This window comes from Oncorhynchus clarkii, unplaced genomic scaffold, assembly GCF_045791955.1.
Source record: "Oncorhynchus clarkii lewisi isolate Uvic-CL-2024 unplaced genomic scaffold, UVic_Ocla_1.0 unplaced_contig_1486_pilon_pilon, whole genome shotgun sequence".
NCBI classification, from domain to species: Eukaryota; Metazoa; Chordata; class Actinopteri; order Salmoniformes; family Salmonidae; genus Oncorhynchus; species Oncorhynchus clarkii.
This window is the reverse complement of record NW_027260925.1, coordinates 67969-90328: the sequence shown is the minus strand read 5'-3', so window position 1 is coordinate 90328 and position 22360 is coordinate 67969. Positions and strand designations below refer to the sequence as shown.

Sequence of the window (22360 nt, the reverse complement as noted above, 5' to 3'; positions counted from 1 at the left end):
AGAACTCAGACACCCCAACCCTCTGGAGACTGTCTACTTGTAAACTAGAACTCAGACACCCCAACCCTCTGGAGACTGTCTACTTGTAAACTAGAACTCAGACACCCCAACCCCCTGGAGACTGTCTACTTGTAAACTAGAACTCAGACACCCCAACCCTCTGGAGACTGTCTACTTGTAAACTAGAACTCAGACACCCCAACCCTCAGGAGACTGTCTACTTGTAAACTAGAACTCAGACACCCCAACCCCCTGGAGACTGTCTACTTGTAAACTAGAACTCAGACACCCCAACCCTCAGGAGACTGTCTACTTGTAAACTAGAACTCAGACACCCCAACCCCCTGGAGACTGTCTACTTGTAAACTAGAACTCAGACACCCCAACCCTCTGGAGACTGTCTACTTGTAAACTAGAACTCAGACACCCCAACCCTCTGGAGACTGTCTACTTGTAAACTAGAACTCAGACACCCCAACCCTCTGGAGACTGTCTACTTGTAAACTAGAACTCAGACACCCCAACCCTCTGGAGACTGTCTACTTGTAAACTAGAACTCAGACACCCCAACCCTCTGGAGACTGTCTACTTGTAAACTAGAACTCAGACACCCCAACCCTCAGGAGACTGACTACTTGGAAACTAGAACTCAGAAACCACATGCTTCTGCTATTGAAAGTGCTATATATATAATTCAGTAGTATTTGAATGAATACTTTTTGTTATATTCATCGAAAGGGAGATTTGAGAAATGCAATGCATTTTTATCGGCAGATTTGAGAGGGAGAGGGAGAATATAAATACAAGAATTTAAACAGATGGTGTGTGAGTGTTTGTGTGTGTGCGTGAGTGTGTGTGTGTCTGTTTGAAATGTAAATAGTAGCATTTACTCACATGGTTTCACAGCTATTAACATCTGCTGCAATGATGCAGGGATGAAGACAAAGGGAGAGAAACAGAGTGATGAAAAAGGATGAGAGTAGATGAAACGGAAGGATGAGACGGGAGGAGAACAACACATCATGACTATCAAACTCCATCATTTCCGTCTTTGTGTGTGTGTGTGTGTGTGTGTGTGTGTGTGTGTGTGTGCCTGTCTGCCCTCTCAGGAGAGTCTTTGTGTATACACAGATGTGAAGTGTCTGTCCTGTCTAGAGAGGTCCCTCCTCTCCTCCCTTCCATCTCTCTTTCCCTTTATAAACATCTGTTCATTCCCCTCTCTCAGAGCCACCAGTATCAGGCCTCTCGTTCCCCTCCTATTCCTCTTCCTCTCCTTCGCTCCCCCCTCCCCTCCCCTCCTCTCCCTTCGTCTCCTCTCCTCTCCTTTCCTTTCCTCTCCTCTCCTTTCCTCTCCTCTCCTCTCCTTTCCTCTCCCTTCCTTTCCTCTCCTTTCCTTTACTCTCCTCTCCTCTACTCTCCCTTCCTCTCCCCTCTCCCCTCCTCTCCTCTCCTCTCCTCTCCTCTCCTCTCCTCTCCTCTCCTCTCCTCTCCTCTCCTCCCCTCCTCTCCTCTCCTCTCCTCTCCTCTCCTCTACTTTCCTTTACTCTCCTCTCCCCTCCTCTCCTTTCCTTTCCTCTCCTTTCCTTTACTCTCATCTCCTCTCCTCTCCTTTCCTTTCCTCTCCTTTCCTTTACTCTCCTCTCCTTTCCTTTACTCTCCTTTCCTTTACTATCCTCTCCTCTCCTCTCCTCTCCTCTCCTCTCCTCTCCTCTCCTTTCCTTTCCTCTCCTTTCCTTTACTCTCCTCTCCTCTACTTTCCTTTACTCTCCTTTCCTTTCCTCTCATCTCCTCTCCCCTCCTCTCCCTTCCTCTCCTCTCCCTTCCTCTCCCCTTCCCTCCTCTCCCCTCCTCTCTTCTCCCTTCCTCTCCCCTTCCCTCCCTTCCTCTACCTTCTCCTCTCCTCTCCTTTCCCTCCTCTCGTTTCCTCTCCCCTCCTCTCCCTTCCTCTCCTCTCCCTTCCTCTCCTCTTCCCTCCTCTCCCCTCCTCTCTTCTCGTTTCCTCCCCTCCTCTCCTCTCCCCTCTCCTCTCCTCTCCTTTCCCTCCTCTCGTTTCCTCTCTCCTCCTCTCCTCTCCCTTCCTCTCCTCTCACCTCCTCTCCCTTCCTCTCCTCTCCCTTCCTCTCCCCTTCCCTCCTCTCCCCTCCTCTCCTTTCCCTTCCTTTCCCCTTCCCTCCCTTCCTCTCCCCTCCCCCCTTCCTCTCCCCTCTCCTCTCCTTTCCTTTCCTCTCCTTTCCTTTACTCTCATCTCCTCTCCTCTCCGTTCCTTTCCTCTCCTTTCCTTTACTCTCCTCTCCTTTCCTTTACTCTCCTCTCCCCTCCTCTCCTTTCCTTTCCTATCCTTTCCTTTACTCTCCTCTCCTCTCCTCTCCTCTCCTCTCCTTTCCTTTCCTCTCCTTTCCTTCACTCTCCTCTCCTCTACTTTCCTTTACTCTCCTTTCCTTTCATCTCATCTCCTCTCCCCTCCTCTCCCTTCCTCTCCTCTCCCTTCCTCTCCCCTTCCCTCCTCTCCCCTCCTCTCTTCTCCCTTCCTCTCCCCTTCCCTCCCTTCCTCTCCCCTCTCCTCTCCTCTCCTTTCCCTCCTCTCGTTTCCTCTCCCCTCCTCTCCTCTCCCTTCCTCTCCTCTCCCCTCCTCTCCCTTCCTCTCCTCTCCCTTCCTCTCCCCTTCCCTCCTCTCCCCTCCTCTCCTTTCCCTTCCTTTCCCCTTCCCTCCCTTCCTCTCCCCTTCCCTCCCTTCCTCTCCCCTCTCCTCTCCTTTCCTTTCCTCTCCTCTCCTCTCCCCTCCTCTCCCTTCCTCTCCTCTCCCTTCCTCTCCCCTTCCCTCCTCTCCCCTCCTCTCCTCTCCCTTCCTCTCCCCTTCCCTCCCTTCCTCTCCCCTCTCCTCTCCTCTCCTTTCCTCTCCTTTCCTCTCCTCTCCCCTCCTCTCCTCTCCCTTCCTCTCATCTCCCCTCCTCTCCCTTCCTCTCCTCTCCCTTCCTCTCCCCTTCCCTCCTCTCCCCTCCTCTCCTCTCCCTTCCTCTCCCCTTCCCTCCCTTCCTCTCCCCTTCCCTCCCTTCCTCTCCCCTCTCCTCTCCTTTCATTTCCTCTCCTTTCCTCTCCTCTCCTCTCCTCTCCTCTCCTTTCATTTACTTCCCTCTCCTCTCCTTTCCTCTCCTCTCCTCTCCTCTCCTCTCCTCTCCTCTCCTCTCCTCTCCTCCTTTCCTCTCCCTCTCCTCTCCTCTCCTCTCCTCTCCTCTCCTCTCCTCTCCTCTCCTTTCCTTTACTCTCCTTTCCTCTCCTCTCCTCTCCTCTCCTCTCCTCTCCTCTCCTCTCCTCTCCTCTCCTCTCCTCTCCTCGCCTCGCCTCTCCTCTCCTTTCCTCTCCTCTCCTCTCCTCTCCTTTCCTTTACTCTCCTCTCCTCTCCTCTCCTCTCCTCTCCTCTCCTCTCCTCTCCTCTCCTCTCCTCTCCTTTCCTTTCCTTTCCTCTCCTCTCCTCTCCTCTCCTCTCCTCTCCTCTCCTCTCCTCTCCTCTCCTCTCCTTTACTCTCATTTCCTCTCCTCTCCTCTCCTCTCCTCTCCTGTCCTCTCCTCTCCTCTCCTCTCCTCTCCTCTCCTCTCCTCTCCTCTCTTCTCCTCTCCTCTCCTCTCCTGTCCTTTCCTCTCCTCTCCTCTCCTCTCCTCTCCTTTCCTTTCCTTTACTCTCCTCTCCTTTCCTCTCCTCTCCTTTCCTTTCCTCTCCTCTCCTCTCCTTTACTCTCCTTTCCTCTCCTCTCCTCTCCTGTACTCTCCTTTCCCCTCCTCTCCTCTCCTCTCCTCTCCTCTCCTCCTCTCCTCTCCTCTCCTCTCCTCTCCTCTCCTCTCCTCTCCCCTCCTTTACTCTCCTTTCCTCTCCCCTCTTTCCTCTCCCCTCCTTTCCTCACCTCTCCTCTCCTTTGCTCTCCCTTCATATCCATTTCCTCTCCCCTCCCCTCCTTTCCTTACCTCTCCCCTCCTTTCCTCTCCCCTCCTTTCCTCTCCTCTCCTCTCCTTTCCACTCCTCTCCTCTCCTCTCCCCTTCTATTCCTCAATCTGACCACAAAAATGGGGATCGCCATGCTTTCATTATTTCTGAATAACCATCTCATTTTTTTCTCTCCCTCGCTCTGTCCAGGAGCTCCTAACCACCTTAGTGGTTCCACCCTGCGACCCCCCCTGCCTCCCCCTCACAACCACCAGACCCTTTCCCACCACCACCACCACTCCTCAGCCAACAGCCTGAACAGGAACACCCTAAGAGGGGGTAGGAACACCATCCACGCCCCCCCTCCGGTACCAGGGGATGGGCCCACCTCACCAGAGTCTGTACAGCTACAGGACAGCTGGGTACTGAATAGTAACGTTCCACTGGAAACCAGGTGAGATACTAGTCCCAGTTATACACACTGAATATACACTACAGACCAGTTGAGAAACTATTCCAAGTTATACACACTGAATATACACTACATACCAGTTGAGAAACTAGTCCAAGTTATACACACTGAATATACACTACATACCAGTTGAGAAACTAGTCCAAGTTATACACACTGAATATACACTACATACCAGTTGAGAAACTAGTCCAAGTTCCTACAAACTCTACAGAACACAGAATACACACTACACACCAGGTGAGACAAGTGACAAAATATTTAAATGTCCTTAATACCAGGTGAGACCAGAACCAGAGTGTATTAGTTTATACTGGTACATACCAGTACATGTTGACCAGCTGAGACCAGAACCAGAGTGTATTAGTTTATACTGGTACATACCAGTTTACATGTTGACCAGTACTGAGACCAGAACCAGAGTGTATTAGTTTATACTGGTACATACCAGTACATGTTGACCAGCTGAGACCAGAACCAGAGTGTATTAGTTTATACTGGTACATACCAGTTTACATGTTGACCAGCTGAGACCAGAACCAGAGTGTATTAGTTTATACTGGTACATACCAGTTTACATGTTGACCAGCTGAGACCAGAACCAGAGTGTATTAGTTTATACTGGTACATACCAGTACATGTTGACCAGGTGAGACCAGAACCAGAGTGTATTAGTTTATACTGGTACATACCAGTACATGTTTACCAGCTGAGACCAGAACCAGAGTGTATTAGTTTATACTGGTACATACCAGTACATGTTTACCAGCTGAGACCAGAACCAGAGTGTATTAGTTTATACTGGTACATACCAGTACATGTTTACCAGCTGAGACCATAACCAGAGTGTATTAGTTTATACTGGTACATACCAGTACATGTTGACCAGCTGAGACCAGAACCAGACTGTATTAGTTTATACTGGTACATACCAGTACATGTTTACCAGCTGAGACCAGAACCAGAGTGTATTAGTTTATACTGGTACATACCAGTTTACATGTTGACCAGCTGAGACCAGAACCAGAGTGTATTAGTTTATACTAGTACATACCAGTACATGTTGACCAGCTGAGACCAGAACCAGAGTGTATTAGTTTATACTGGTACATACCAGTACATGTTGACCAGCTGAGACCAGAACCAGAGTGTATTAGTTTATACTGGTACATACCAGTACATGTTGACCAGCTGAGACCAGAAGCAGAGTGTATTAGTTTATACTGGTACATACCAGTACATGTTGACCAGCTGAGACCAGAACCAGAGTGTATTAGTTTATACTGGTACATACCAGTTTACATGTTGACCAGCTGAGACCAGAACCAGAGTGTATTAGTTTATACTGGTACATACCAGTTTACATGTTGACCAGCTGAGACCAGAAGCAGAGTGTATTAGTTTATACTGGTACATACCAGTACATGTTTACCAGCTGAGACCAGAACCAGAGTGTATTAGTTTATACTGGTACATACCAGTACATGTTGACCAGCTGAGACCAGAACCAGAGTGTATTAGTTTATACTGGTACATACCAGTTTACATGTTGACCAGCTGAGACCAGAAGCATTGAAAGCAAAAACGTGTTGGTTCTACTTTCAGTAATAAAGAAGCTTTTTATTGAATTGCACAAGACATCAACCAATGAACAGTGTTGATCAGTCTATCAACCAACGAACAGTGTTGATCAGTCTATCAACCAATGAACAGTGTTGATCAGTCTATCAACCAATGAACAATGTTGATCAGTCTATCAACCAACGAACAGTGTTGATCAGTCTAGCAACCAATGAACAGTGTTGATCAGTCTATCAACCAATGAACAGTGTTGATCAGTCTATCAACCAATGAACAGTGTTGATCAGTCTATCAACCAATGAACAGTGTTGATCAATCTATCAACCAATGAACAATGTTGATCAGTCTATCAACCAATGGACAGTGTTGATCAGTCTATCAACCAATGAACAGTGTTGATCAATCTATCAACCAATGAACAATGTTGATCAGTCTATCAACCAACGAACAGTGTTGATCAGTCTATCAACCAATGAACAGTGTTGATCAGTCTATCAACCAATGAACAGTGTTGATCAGTCTATCAACCAATGAACAGTGTTGATCAGTCTATCAACCAATGAACAGTGTTGATCAGTCTATCAACCAATGAACAGTGTTGATCAGTCTATCAACCAATGAACAGTGTTGATCAGTCTATCAACCAATGAACAGTGTTGATCAGTCTATCAACCAATTAACAGTGTTGATCAATCTATCAACCAATGAACAATGTTGATCAGTCTATCAACCAATGAACAGTGTTGATCAATCTATCAACCAATGAACAGTGTTGATCAGTCTATCAACCAATGAACAGTGTTGATCAATCTATCAACCAATGAACAGTGTTGATCAGTGTATCAACCAATGAACAATGTTGATCAGTCTATCAACCAATGAACAATGTTGATCAGTCTATCAACCAATGAACAGTGTTGATCAGTCTATCAACCAATGAACAGTGTTGATCAATCTATCAACCAATGAACAGTGTTGATCAGTCTATCAACCAATGAACATTGTTGATCAATCTATCAACCAATGAACAGTGTTGATCAGTCTATCAACCAATGAACAATGTTGATCAGTCTATCAACCAATGAACAATGTTGATCAGTCTATCAACCAATGAACAGTATTGATCAGTGTATCAACCAATGAACAGTGTTGATCAATCTATCAACCAATGAACAGTGTTGATCAGTCTATCAACCAATGAACAATGTTGATCAGTCTATCAACCAATGAACAATGTTGATCAGTCTATCAACCAATGAACAATGTTGATCAGTCTATCAACCAATGAACAGTGTTGATCAGTCTATCAACCAATGAACAGTGTTGATCAGTCTATCAACCAATGAACAGTGTTGATCAGTCTATCAACCAATGAACAGTGTTGATCAGTCTATCAACCAATGAACAGATCAGCCTGTGTATTGTACAAGACACTGATGGGATGGAAGCCTCCTACTGTATCCCTGTGGAACCTCACATGCTGAATATCAACTACGCTGGGGACTGCATGAGACCACACACTGTGCACGCACGCACACACACACACACACACACACATGACACATTCGGAAAATGCATCATACATCATGAAAATACACACACACACGCACGCACGCACACACACACACACACACACACACACACACACACACACACACACACACACACACACACACACACACACACACACACAGAGAGAGAGAGAGAGCCTCAGAGGAAGGTGTACTGCTTACACACCCTTCTTTGGTCTTGCATGCGCTCTGCTCTCCAACTCTGATCCCAGATCAGATTCCCAGCGAGAGAGCGCCATGCAGTATTGATGAGTCTGATCATCACTAATTCACTAGGACAGGTCCCAGGCCTGCGGCAGAGCTGACTGATGCTGTAACATGCAATAAGTGGAACAGAAAACACAAACACACACAATCTCTTTCACACACATAAAGTAACACACACACACATTATCTCTCACACATACATAAAAATAGACACACACACACACACACACACACACACACACACACACACACACACACACACACACACACACACACACACACACACACACACACACACACACACACACACACACACACACACAGTAGATGACCCTCAGAGGCTTTTAAATTAGGGGAATGTTTCTGCAGATGGACAAATACACTCTCCTGTCTGTCCTGCCAGCCCAGCCTGTTTAGGTTCAGGTGGTAGGGGTTGGGCATGGCTGTGTGCCTTGTCACAGTGACTGGAGCTGGAGCCCAGACCTCCAGACAAGCCTGCCAACCCCCTCCCTCTAGCCCCAGGACGGGCCCTCCTGTCTGGGCACAAGGAGAGGAGAGGCTGGGTGGTCTGGCTGGAGTTCTGGAGACAGAGCCAGAGAGAGCTCTGGCAGAGTCACACCATCAGACTGCTGCCAGTACCTATCCTCCCTCTCATTAAGAGATGACACTCTAGCCGTGTGTGTGTGTGTGTGTGTGTGTGTGTGTGTGTGTGTGTGTGTGTGTGTGTGTGTGTGTGTGTGTGTGTGTGTGTGTGTGTGTGTGTGTGTGTGTGTGTGTGTGTGTGTGTGTGTGTGTGTGTGTGTGTGTGTGTGTTGTGGATAGTCTGGACAGGTTGGCAGGGAAGAGGGATGAAGGCACCAGAGTGAGATTTAGGGTTTAGGCTAGAATGACAAGAGAAATGGGAGAATGGGAGAAACTGAGCGAGGGGTTAATAGAAAGAGATTGTTTTATGGAGAGAGAGAGAGAGAGAGAGAGAGAGAGAGAAAGAAGAGAGAGAGAGAAAGAGAAGAGTAAGAAATAGAAGATAAGGGAGAGAGAGAAAGGAAGGAAGAAAGAAAGGAAAAAAGAAAGAAAGAAAGAAAGAAAGAAAGAGAAAGAAGAGAGAGAGAGACCTGAATGCCAGAACAGCAGAAGAACAAGACACTATTAACAGTGATGGGGATAAACACCTACCAGGAAGCAACAACCTTTCCCTCCCCACATTCCCCCCCAGAAACAACTATGACAGAGTGAAAAACAAAAACAGAGTACAGCTCGTGAAGCTCTGTCGAACACTGGGTCTGTACATAGTCAATGGTAGGCTGAGAGGGGACTCTTTTGGTAGGTACACCTACACCTCATCCCTTGGCAGCAGCACTGTAGACTACTTCCTCACCGACCTAAACCCAGAGTCTCTCAGAGCCTTCACAATCAGCCCACTAACACCTCTCTCAGGCCACAGTAAAATCACAGTGTATCTGAGAAGAGCAGAACCCAACCATGAAGCATCACAGCCCAATAAATTACATGGTACTAAACAGGCCTATAGATGGAGAGAAAACAGTACAGACATCTACCAAAAAGCAATTAGTAGCCAAAAAATACAATCTATCCTGGACAACTTTTTAGCCTTAACATTCTCCTACAGCAATGAAGGTGTAAATTTGGCTGTTTGGAACATAAACTTTATATTTGACAAATTAGCCTCCTTGGCTAATTTAAAGAAGCATAAGAGCAAACCAGAAATAACAGATAATGAAAAATGGTTTGATAATGATTGCAAAAATCTAAGAAAGTCATTGAGAAATATATCTAATGAACAACACATAGAACCAGACAACAAAAATATACGCCTTCAATATGGGGAAAAACTGACAAACACCCTAAGAACAAAAAAGGAACAGCACATTAGAAGTCAGCTGGATGGAATTGAGGAATCCATAGAATCCAAACACTTCTGGGAGAATTGTAATAAATGAAACAAACCTCATCATGAGGAATTGTCTCTCCAACATGGGGATATGTGGAGAAATCACTTTGCAATCCTCTACAGCAATATCACAAAGAGCCCAGAACAAAAAGATACACAAGAAAAATTACAAATCCTTGAATCAGCAGTCAAAGACTATCAGAATCCTGTGGATACCCCAATTACAGAAGAAGAATTATGGGGAAAACTATGCACTCTCCAACCCAAAAAGGCCTGTGGTGCTGATGGTATTTTAAATGAAATGATCAAATATACAGACCACAAATTCAAATTGGCTATACTCAAACTCTTCAACAATATCCTCACTGCAGGTATTTTCCCCGATATTTGGAACCAGGGATTGATCACACCAATCTATAAAAATGGAGACAAATTTGACCCAAATAATTACAGAGGAATTTGCGTTAACAGCAACATCGGGAAAATTCTCTGCAGTATTATAAATAGCAGACTGCATCATTTCCTTGACGAACACAACGTCCTGAGCAGAAGCCAGATTGGATTTCTAAAAAATGATCGTACAACAGACCACATTTACACCCTCCACACTCTAATTGATAATCAAGTAAACCAAAACAAAGGAAAAATCTACTCGTGTTTTGTAGATTTCAAGAAAGCATTTGATTCAATTTGGCACGAAGGTCTTTTTTATAAACTAATAGAAAGTGGCATTGGAGTGAAAACATATGATGTTATTAAATCAATGTACACTAAAAACAAATGTGCGTTTAAAATTGACAACAAGCAAACAGACTTCTTCATTCAGGGACGGGGAGTGAAACAGGGCTGCCCAATAAGTCCAACACTATTTAACATCTACATTAATGAATTGGCAAAAACATTAGAAGAATCGGCAGCACCTGGTATCACCCTACACAACACTGAAATCAAGTGTCTGCTGTACGCAGATGACCTGGTGCTGCCGTCTCCCACTAAGGAGGAGTTAGAGCAGCATCTAGATCATCTTCACAGGTTCTGTCAGACCTGGGCTCTGACCGTTAACCACAGGTTCTCTCAGACCTGGGCTCTGACCGTTAACCACAGGTTCTGTCAGACCTGGGCTCTGACCGTTAACCACAGGTTCTGTCATACCTGGGCTCTGACCGTTAACCACAGGTTCTGTCAGACCTGGGCTCTGACCGTTAACCACAGGTTCTGTCAGACGTGGGCTCTGATCGTTAACCACAGGTTCTGTCAGACCTGGGCTCTGACCGTTAACCACAGGTTCTGTCAGACGTGGGCTCTGACCGTTAACCACAGGTTCTGTCAGACCTGGGCTCTGACCGTTAACCACAGGTTCTGTCAGACCTGGGCTCTGACCGTTAACCACAGGTTCTGTCAGACCTGGGCTCTGACCGTTAACCACAGGTTCTGTCAGACCTGGGCTCTGAACCACAGGTTCTGTCAGGTGGGCTCTGACCGTTAACCACAGGTTCTGTCAGACCTGGGCTCTGACCGTTAACCACAGGTTCTGTCAGACCTGGGCTCTGACCTTTAACCTAAAAAACAACAAAGGTCCAGAAATAAGGATGACAAATATAAATTCTATTTGGACACAGTTCTATTAGAATACACCAAAAACGACACATATCTAGGACTAAATATCAGCAACACAGGTAGCTTTCACATGGCTGTGAATGAGCTGAGAGACAAAGCAAGAAGAGCATTCTATGCCATTAAAAGGAGCATCAAATTCCAATTAGAATCTGTCTCAAAATTGTTCAATCAGTTATAGAACAAATTGCTCTATATGGCAGTGAAGTATGGGGTCCAATCTCTAATAATTAATTTACCAAATGGGACAAACATCCAATTGAAATACTGCATGCAGAGTTTTGCAAGACTATATTGCAAGTGCAAAGAAAAACTCAAAATAACGCATGTAGAGCAGAATTGGGCCAAAACCACCTCCTCATTCAAATAGAAAAAAGAGCCATCAAATTTTACAACCATCTAAAAACAAGTGACCCCAAAACAATCCATCACACAGCTCTACAATGTCAAGAGATGAAACAAGAGAAGAGTCCCCTCAGCCAGCTGGTTCTGAGGCTCAGTTCACCAACCCAAACCAACCCCATAGAGCCTCAGGACAGCACTCAGAAAATCTGGCCAAACCAAATCATCACATAACAAAAATTAAAATATATCACCTATTGGAAAGACACCACAAAAAATCTAAGTAAACTTCAATGCTATTTGGCTCTAAACAGACAGTACATGGTGGCAGACTATCTGACCACTGTGACTGATAGAAAACTGAGGAAAACACTGACTAGGTACAGACTCAGTGAGCACAGTCTGGCTCTAGAGACCGGTCGTCACAGACAAACCTGGCTGCCCAGAGAGGACAGGCTGTGCTCACTCTGCTCCAGGGGAGAGGTAGAGACAGAGCTGCATTTCCTACTACACTGTGACAAATACTCAGACCTAAGAGAATATTTATTTCCCAAAATTATAATTCAATACAAAGAATTTGAAACTATAAAAGATGAAGAAAAAATCCAATATTTATTGGGTGAAAAGCCCAAATTTGTGTCCTCCTGCCACAACCTGAGGGCAAGCCAGTGAAAAGTGCAAAGTAATGTCGATAATATTTCCCATCTGGTTTTGTTTTGTCTTTCATACCATGTCATGTGTCTTCTCAGTCATGAGTGAGAGACTGTCTTTTCAGTCATGTTGACACTGGTCCACTACCATGTCATTGGTCTTCTCAGTCATGAGAGAGAGACTGTATTCTCAGTCATGTTGACACTGGTCCACTACCATTGCTTTAATGTATTGTTGTTCTCATTAATATTGTTGTTGTAGTTGTTGTTAATGGTAATCCCATGTCCACTACTACTATTATTATTGCTGTTGGTCCCACCATTTATTTATATATAAATATATTTTATATATGAATATATATTTTCATTTTATTTATATTTTTCCGATATATATACTTTGACAATGTAAGTAATAATGAACTTGCCATGTCAATTGAATTGAATTGAGAGAGATAAAGAAGAGAGAGAGAAAGAAGAGAGAGAGAGAGAAGAGTAAGAAATAGAAGATAAGGGAGAGAGAGAGAGAGAGAGAAGAGTAAGAAATAGAAGATAAGTGAGAGAGAGAAAGAAGAGAGAGAGAGAGAGAGAGCGAGAGAGAGAGAGAGAGAGAAGAGTAAGAAATAGAAGATAAGGGAGAGAGAGAGAAAAGTAAGAAATAGAAGATAAGGGAGAGAGAGAGAGAAGAGTAAGAAATAGAAGATAAGGGAGAGAGAGCGAGAGAGAGAGAGAATAGTAACTTGTAGAAGATAAGGGAGAGAGAGATAGAGAGAGTGTGTGTGTGAGAGAGAGAGAGAGAGAGAGAAGTAAGAAATAGAATATAAGGGAGAGAGAGAGAGAGAAGAGTAAGAAATAGAAGATAAGAGAGAGAGAGAGAGATAGAGAGAGAAAGAGAGAGAGAAGAGTAAGAAATAGAAGGTAAGGGAGAGAGAGAGAGAGAAAGAGAGAGAAGAGTAAGAAATAGAAGATAAGGGAGAGAGAGAGAAAGAGAGAGAGAAGAGTAAGAAATAGAAGGTAAGGGAGAGAGAGAGAAAGAGAGAGAGAATAGTCAGAAATAGAAGATAAGGGAGAGAGAGAGAAAGCGAGAGAGAAGTGTAAGAAATAGAAGATAAGGGAGAGAGAGAGAAAGAGAGAGAGAAGAGTAAGAAATATAAGATAAGGGAGAGAGAGGGAAAGAATGTCAGGAAGGTGCAGAGAGGTTTAGGGATGATAAAACAGATTGTATGGGAGGAGATTGAATGTGTTACTGTTGTGTCCCATATCCAATCTCTCTCTGTGTGTGTGTGTGTGTGTGTGTGTGTGTGTGTGTGTGTGTGTGTGTGTGTGTGTGTGTGTGTGTGTGTGTGTGTGTGTGTGTGTGTGTGTGTGCTCTCACACAGTTTGATTTCCAATCGGTCCTGCAAATGCTTCAATTTGCCTCTCATATCAGGATGTTCCCCCACACCTCCTTCTCTGTCTTGGACCGCTCTGGGAGAGATAGAAGATCACTGAGAGGATCGCGCCAACTCAGCTTAACAGGGTAGAGAGGGGAGAGAGAGAGAGGGAGGAGAGAGGGGAGAGAGAGAGGGAGAGGAGGGAGAGAGAGGGAGAAGAGAGAGATGGAGGACAGAGAGAGAGAGGGGGAGAGGGAAAGGGAGAGCGAGAGGAGAGAGGAGATAGGGAAAGGAGAGAGGGGGAGAGAGGGGGAGAGAGAGGGAGCGAGAGGAGAGAGGGAGAGAAGAGAGGGGGAGAGAGAGGGAGCGAGAGAGGAGAGAGGGGGAGAGAGGGAGCGGGAGAGGAAGGAAGAGAGAGAGAGAGAGAGAGGGGGAGAGAGAGAGGGGGAGAGGGAAAGGTAGAGGAGGGAGAGAGAGGGAGGACAGAGAGAGAGAGGGGGAGAGGGAAAGGGAGTGCGAGAGGAGAGAGGGAGAGAAGAGAGGGGGAGAGAGAGGGAGCGAGAGAGGAGAGAGGGAAAGGGAGAGGAGGGAGAGAGAGGGAGAAGAGAGAGAGTGGGGGAGAGGGAGAGAGAGGGAGGACAGAGAGAGAGAGGGGGAGAGGGAAGGAGAGAGGTAGGGAGAGAGAGAGAGAGGGGGAAGGGAGAGGAGGGAGAGAGAGGGAGAAGAGAGAGAGAGGGGGAGAGGGAGAGAGAGGGAGGACAGAGAGAGAGGGGGAGAGGGAAGGAGAGACGTAGGGAGAGAGAGAGAGAGGGGAAGGAGAGAGGTAGGGAGAGAGAGAGAGAGAGAGGGAAGGAGAGAGGAGGGAGAGAGAGGGAGAAGAGAGAGAGAGGGGGAGAGGGAGAGAGAGGGAGGACAGAGAGAGAGGGGGAGAGGGAAGGAGAGACGTAGGGAGAGAGAGAGAGAGAGAGGGGAAGGAGAGAGGTAGGGAGAGAGAGAGAGAGAGAGGGAGAGAGAGAGGGGGAGAGGGAAAGGGAGAGGAGGGAGGACAGAGATAGAGAGGGGGAGAGGGAAAGGGAGAGCGAGAGGAGAGAGGGAGAGAAGAGAGGGAAGGAGAGAGGTAGGGAGAGACAGGGAGAGAGGGAGCGGGAGAGGAAGGAAGAGAGGGAGAGAGAGAGCGAGGGGGGGGGATGTGAGAGGAGGGGGGAGAGAGAAAGAGATAAGAGGGGGATCAAGGAAGGATGGAACGAGAGAGGGGGGACCTGGACAATTAACAAGAGGACAAAGGGCATGCTGGGTAATTAGCAGAAAGTCAACGCTCTTATTCACCAACAGTCTCTCTCTCTCACACACACACACACACAGACAGATCACCATCACACACACACACACACACACACACACACACACACACACACACACACACAACAAACAGCTCCACACACAGCACACAACAGCACCAACCTTGCACAGCAATCTATATAAATCAATGTTATTTAATTCGCACAAGCTTTTCTTTTCTCTTCATAATTATTCACATCTATTGACAAGCACACTTCCTCTATTGACAAGCACACTTCCTCTATTGAGAAGCACACTTAATCTATTGACAAGTACACTTCATCTATTGACAAGCACACTTCATCTATTGACAAGCACACTTCATCTATTGACAAGCACACTTCATCTATTGACAAGCACACTTCCTCTATTGACAAGCACACTTCATCTATTGAGAAGCACACTTCCTCTATTGACAAGCACACTTCCTCTATTGACAAGCACACTTCCTCTATTGAGAAGCACACTTAATCTATTGACAAGCACACTTCCTCTATTGACAAGCACACTTCCTCTATTGACAAGCACACTTCCTCTATTGACAAGCACACTTCCTCTATTGACAAGCACACTTCATCTATTGACAAGCACACTTCATCTATTGACAAGTACACTTCATCTATTGACAAGCACACTTCATCTATTGACAAGCACACTTCATCTATTGACAAGCACACTTCATCTATTGACAAGCACACTTCCTCTATTGACAAGCACACTTCATCTATTGAGAAGCACACTTCATCTATTGACAAGCACACTTCATCTATTGACAAGCACACTTCATCTATTGAGAAGCACACTTCATCTATTGACAAGCACACTTCATCTATTGACAAGCACACTTCATCTATTGACAAGCACACTTCATCTATTGACAAGCACACTTCATCTATTGACAAGCACACTTCATCTATTGACAAGCACACTTCATCTATTGACAAGCACACTTCATCTATTGACAAGCACACTTCATCTATTGAGAAGCACACTTCATCTATTGACAAGCACAATGCATCTATTGACAAGCACACTTCATCTATTGACAAGCACACTTCATCTATTGACAAGCACACTTCATCTATTGACAAGCACACTTCATCTATTGACAAGCACACTTCATCTATTGACAAGCACACTTCATCTATTGACAAGCACACTTCATCTATTGAGAAGCACACTTCATCTATTGACAAGCACACTTCCTCTATTGACAAGCACACTTCCTCTACAAAACTGTTTTTTTTTTCTCAAAATGCATACTATCATGCTCCAAGTATGCAAATTGGAGCACAGTGTCACACCAGCTTTTGCTTTGGCGCCCCCTCCTGTCCAGCTCAGGCGTTCAGCGTCGTCGGCCTTCTAGCTGCTGCCGAACCTGCTGCTGGCAAACGCCCTTCACTCATCAACCCCGGACCTGTCTCGTCATCATTACACACACCTGGTTCCAATCCCCACTCTATCACTGTATATATACCCCCTCTGTCATTTGTCTTTGTCGGTCATTGTAATGTTGCTTGTTTTCCTGAGAGGAGTCTCTCCTACTATTTACTGAGTACTTTATTAGTTTTGCACTTTGGATTTCGTCCCACTTGTATATATATAGTGCTTTAATAAACTCAGTAGTTCTAAACCTGGGACTGTCTCCTCCTCTCCACACTGGTGACACACGGGAGGGTCGGAGTACGAGTCCAAATCAAAGTCTGCGAAACGGAGCACAGAGGGAACCTCTGGAAAGCGTACTCTGTTGGTACATATTTTGAAGTGTGTATCGATGCTTCAACAGAAATATGATGCAACCTCGTAAAAAAAATGATAAACGTTTGTTAAAATCAATAGCGGCCATTATTTGAGCTGAAGTGAAAGAAAATACAGTCCAGTCCGACTTCGGGAATAAAATGTTGTCTATTCACATCTCATATGTTGCCTGCCTATAATGGTTATCTTGTTACGTTAAGGGATAAGGTTGTTCTAGGTGGACAGCAGGTCTGGTTCTAGTAGAGAAGAGGAGGGTGTTCTAGGTGAACAGCAGGTCTGGTTCTAGTAGAGAAGAGGAAGAGGGTGTTCTAGGTGGACAGCAGGTCTGGTTCTAGTAGAGAAGAGGAAGAGGGTGTTCTAGGTGAACAGCAGGTCTGGTTCTAGGAGAGAAGAGGAAGAGGGTGTTCTAGGTGGACAGCAGGTCTGGTTCTAGTAGAGAAGAGGAGGAGGGTGTTCTAGGTGAACAACAGGTCTGGTTCTAGGAGAGAAGAGGAGGAGGGTGTTTCCCCGGGGTGGAAAAGAGAAAGACAGGGTGGAAAAGAGAGAGCCGGGGTGGAAAAGAGAGAGCCAGGGTGGAAAAGAGAGAGCCGGGGTGGAAAAGAGAGAGCCAGGGTGGAAAAGAGAGAGCCAGGGTGGAAAAGAGAGAGCCGGGGTGGAAAAGAGAGAGCCGGGGTGGAAAAGAGAGAGCCGGGGTGGAAAAGAGAGAGCCAGGGTGGAAAAGAGAGAGCCGGGATGGAAAAGAGAGAGCCAGGGTGGAAAAGAGAGAGCCAGGGTGGAAAAGAGAGAGACAGGGTGGAAAAGAGAGAGAGACAGGGTGGAAAAGAGAGAGCCAGGGTGGAAAAGAGAGAGACAGGGTGGAAAAGAGAGAGACAGGGTGGAAAAGAGAGAGACAGGGTGGAAAAGAGAGAGCCAGGGTAGGGAAAGAGTGACGGTTTAGTGTGACCTTGAAATGAAACAGGCAGAATAGGATATATAATCAGACCAAAGATATAGAAAATAACGTAATCAAACGGTTTCATTAAAGTTTCATTAAGGGGAATTGGATTGCACACCCCACCCTTCAAGATGTCATTTGAATGTGTATTCCATGTCATGGAAATATTGTGAAAACATAATTAAGTCCACAAGTGAGTGCCCAAAGCAATGTTTGTGTGTGTGTGTATCTGTGTGTTTGTGTGTGAATTTCCTTCACCTATACTCTGAGAGCAATTATCTCTCTGTTCCTTTCCACTCTCAATCTCTGGCCTCGTATCTGTCTGTTCCTTTCCACTCTCAATCTCTGGCCTCGTATCGCTCTGTTCCTTTCCACTCTCAATCTCTGGCCTCGTATCTCTCTGTTCCTTTCCACTCTCAATCTCTGGCCTCGTATCTCTCTGTTCCTTTCCACTCTCAATCTCTGGCCTCGTATCTCTCTGTTCCTTTCCACTCTCAATCTCTGGCCTCGTATCTCTCTGTTCCTTTCCACTCTCAATCTCTGGCCTCGTATCTCTCTGTTCCTTTCCACTCTCAATCTCTGGCCTCGTATCTCTCTGTTCCTTTCCACTCTCAATCTCTGGCCTCGTATCTCTCTGTTCCTTTCCACTCTCAATCTCTGGCCTCGTATCTCTCTGTTCCTTTCCACTCTCAATCTCTGGCCTCGTATCTCTCTGTTCCTTTCCACTCTCAATCTCTGGCCTCGTATCTCTCTGTTCCTTTCCACTCTCAATCTCTGGCCTCGTATCTCTCTGTTCCTTTCCACTCTCAATCTCTGGCCTCGTATCTCTCTGTTCCTTTCCACTCTCAATCTCTGGCCTCGTATCTCTCTGTTCCTTTCCACTCTCAATCTCTGGCCTCGTATCTCTGTTCCTTTCCACTCTCAATCTCTGGCCTCGTATCTCTCTGTTCCTTTCCACTCTCAATCTCTGGCCTCGTATCTCTCTGTTCCTTTCCACTCTCAATCTCTGGCCTCGTATCTCTCTGTTCCTTTCCACTCTCAATCTCTGGCCTCGTATCGCTCTGTTCCTTTCCACTCTCAATCTCTGGCCTCGTATCTCTCTGTTCCTTTCCACTCTCAATCTCTGGCCTCGTATCTCTCTGTTCCTTTCCACTCTCAATCTCTGGCCTCGTATCTCTCTGTTCCTTTCCACTCTCAATCTCTGGCCTCGTGTCTCTCTGTTCCTTTCCACTCTCAATCTCTGGCTTCATATCTCTCCACTCTCAACCCCTCTCTCTCTCTAGTTGACTTCTTTGGGGTTTCTTTGTGTTTTGACTCTGTATGTTTTGGACCTCTGTGTGTTTTGACTCTGTATGTTTTGGACCTCTGTGTGTTTTGACTCTGTATGTTTTGGACCTCTGTGTGTTTTGACTCTGTGTGTTTTGGACCTCTGTGAGTATTATTTTTGTCAAAATTTTTGTCTCTCTCTCCTTCTTTCTCTCCCTCTCTTCAGGCACTTCCTGTTTAAGACATCGTCAGGGACAACCCCTCTCTTTAGTAGCTCCTCCCCTGGTTACCCTCTGACCTCTGGGACGGTCTACTCTCCGCCCCCTCGCCTATTACCCAGAAACACCTTCTCCCGCTCTGCCTTCAAGCTCAACAAGCCGTCCAAGTACTGCAGCTGGAAATGTGCCGCCGTGTCGGCCATTACTACAGCAAGCCTGCTGGCTATACTACTGTCTTACTTTATAGGTAGGTAGAGTACACACACTCAGCCTGCTGGCTATACTACTGTCTGTCTTTATAGGTAGGTAGAGTACACACACTCAGCCTGCTGGCTATACTACTGTCTTACTTTATAGGTAAGTAGAGTACACACACTCAGCCTGCTGGCTATACTACTGTCTTACTTTATAGGTAGGTAGAGTACACACACTCAGCCTGCTGGCTATTCTACTGTCTTACTTTATAGGTAGGTAGAGTACACACACTCAGCCTGCTGGCTATTCTACTGTCTTACTTTATAGGTAGGTAGAGTACACACACTCAGCCTGCTAGCTATACTACTGTCTTACTTTATAGGTAGGTAGAGTACACACACTCAGCCTGCTAGCTATACTACTGTCTTACTTTATAGGTAGGTAGAGTACACACACTCAGCCTGCTGGCTATACTACTGTCTTACTTTATAGGTAGGTAGAGTACACACACTCAGCCTGCTGGCTATACTACTGTCTGTCTTTATAGGTAGGTAGAGTACACACACTCAGCCTGCTGGCTATACTACTGTCTTACTTTATAGGTAGGTAGAGTACACACACTCAGCCTGCTGGCTATACTACTGTCTGTCTTTATAGGTAGGTAGAGTACACACACTCAGCCTGCTGGCTATACTACTGTCTTACTTTATAGGCAGGTAGAGTACACACACTCAGTCTGCTGGCTATACTACTGTCTTACTTTATAGGTAGGTAGAGTACACACACTCAGCCTGCTAGCTATACTACTGTCTTACTTTATAGGTAGGTAGAGTACACACACTCAGCCTGCTGGCTATACTACTGTCTTACTTTATAGGTAGGTAGAGTACACACACTCAGCCTGCTGGCTATACTACTGTCTGTCTTTATAGGTAGGTAGAGTACACACACTCAGCCTGCTGGCTATACTACTGTCTGTCTTTATAGGCAGGTAGAGTACACACACTCAGCCTGCTGGCTATACTACTATCTGTCTTTATAGGTAGGTAGAGTACACACACTCAGCCTGCTGGCTATACTACTGTCTTACTTTATAGGTAGGTAGAGTACACACACTCAGCCTGCTGGCTATACTACTGTCTTACTTTATAGGTAGGTAGAGTACACACACTCAGCCTGCTGGCTATACTACTATCTGTCTTTATAGGTAGGTAGAGTACACACACTCAGCCTGCTGGCTATACTACTGTCTTACTTTATAGGTAGGTAGAGTACACACACTCAGCCTGCTGGCTATACTACTGTCTTACTTTATAGGCAGGTAGAGTACACACACTCAGTCTGCTGGCTATACTACTGTCTTACTTTATAGGTAGGTAGAGTACACACACTCAGTCTGCTGGCTATACTACTGTCTTACTTTATAGGTAAGTAGAGTACACACACTCAGCCTGCTGGCTATACTACTGTCTTACTTTATAGGTAGGTAGAGTACACACACTCAGTCTGCTGGCTATACTACTGTCTGTCTTTATAGGTAGGTAGAGTACACACACTCAGCCTGCTGGCTATACTACTGTCTTACTTTATAGGTAGGTAGAGTACACACACTCAGCCTGCTGGCTATACTACTGTCTTACTTTATAGGCAGGTAGAGTACACACACTCAGTCTGCTGGCTATACTACTGTCTTACTTTATAGGCAGGTAGAGTACACACACTCAGTCTGCTGGCTATACTACTGTCTTACTTTATAGGTAGGTAGAGTACACACACTCAGCCTGCTGGCTATACTACTGTCTGTCTTTATAGGTAGGTAGAGTACACACACTCAGCCTGCTGGCTATACTACTGTCTGTCTTTATAGGTAGGTAGAGTACACACACTCAGCCTGCTGGCTATACTACTGTCTTACTTTATAGGTAGGTAGAGTACACACACTCAGCCTGCTGGCTATACTACTGTCTTACTTTATAGGCAGGTAGAGTACACACACTCAGTCTGCTGGCTATACTACTGTCTTACTTTATAGGTAGGTAGAGTACACACACTCAGCCTGCTAGCTATACTACTGTCTTACTTTATAGGTAGGTAGAGTACACACACTCAGCCTGCTGGCTATACTACTGTCTTACTTTATAGGTAGGTAGAGTACACACACTCAGCCTGCTGGCTATACTACTGTCTGTCTTTATAGGTAGGTAGAGTACACACACTCAGCCTGCTGGCTATACTACTGTCTGTCTTTATAGGTAGGTAGAGTACACACACTCAGCCTGCTGGCTATACTACTGTCTTACTTTATAGGTAGGTAGAGTACACACACTCAGCCTGCTGGCTATACTACTGTCTGTCTTTATAGGCAGGTAGAGTACACACACTCAGCCTGCTGGCTATACTACTATCTGTCTTTATAGGTAGGTAGAGTACACACACTCAGCCTGCTGGCTATACTACTGTCTTACTTTATAGGTAGGTAGAGTACACACACTCAGCCTGCTGGCTATACTACTGTCTTACTTTATAGGCAGGTAGAGTACACACACTCAGTCTGCTGGCTATACTACTGTCTTACTTTATAGGTAGGTAGAGTACACACACTCAGTCTGCTGGCTATACTACTGTCTTACTTTATAGGTAAGTAGAGTACACACACTCAGCCTGCTGGCTATACTACTGTCTGTCTTTATAGGTAGGTAGAGTACACACACTCAGCCTGCTGGCTATACTACTGTCTGTCTTTATAGGTAGGTAGAGTACACACACTCAGCCTGCTGGCTATACTACTGTCTTACTTTATAGGTAGGTAGAGTACACACACTCAGCCTGCTGGCTATACTACTGTCTTACTTTATAGGCAGGTAGAGTACACACACTCAGTCTGCTGGCTATACTACTGTCTTACTTTATAGGTAGGTAGAGTACACACACTCAGTCTGCTGGCTATACTACTGTCTTACTTTATAGGTAGGTAGAGTACACACACTCAGCCTGCTAGCTATACTACTGTCTTACTTTA

At 45.7% G+C, this 22360-nt stretch overlaps 1 protein-coding gene across 1 annotated transcript in view; it reads left to right on the top strand.

Annotated features, from left to right (window-relative positions):
* The window catches only part of LOC139402255 (teneurin-2-like), a gene marked incomplete at its 3' end in the record, with an annotated part of 87346 nt that overhangs the window by 7052 nt on the left and 57934 nt on the right, over positions 1-22360 (top strand). The window contains exons 3-4 of the mRNA XM_071146353.1: positions 4127-4370; positions 19155-19393. Coding sequence (XP_071002454.1) covers positions 4127-4370; positions 19155-19393 — 483 coding nt within the window. The remainder of the gene's footprint in view (positions 1-4126; positions 4371-19154; positions 19394-22360) is intronic.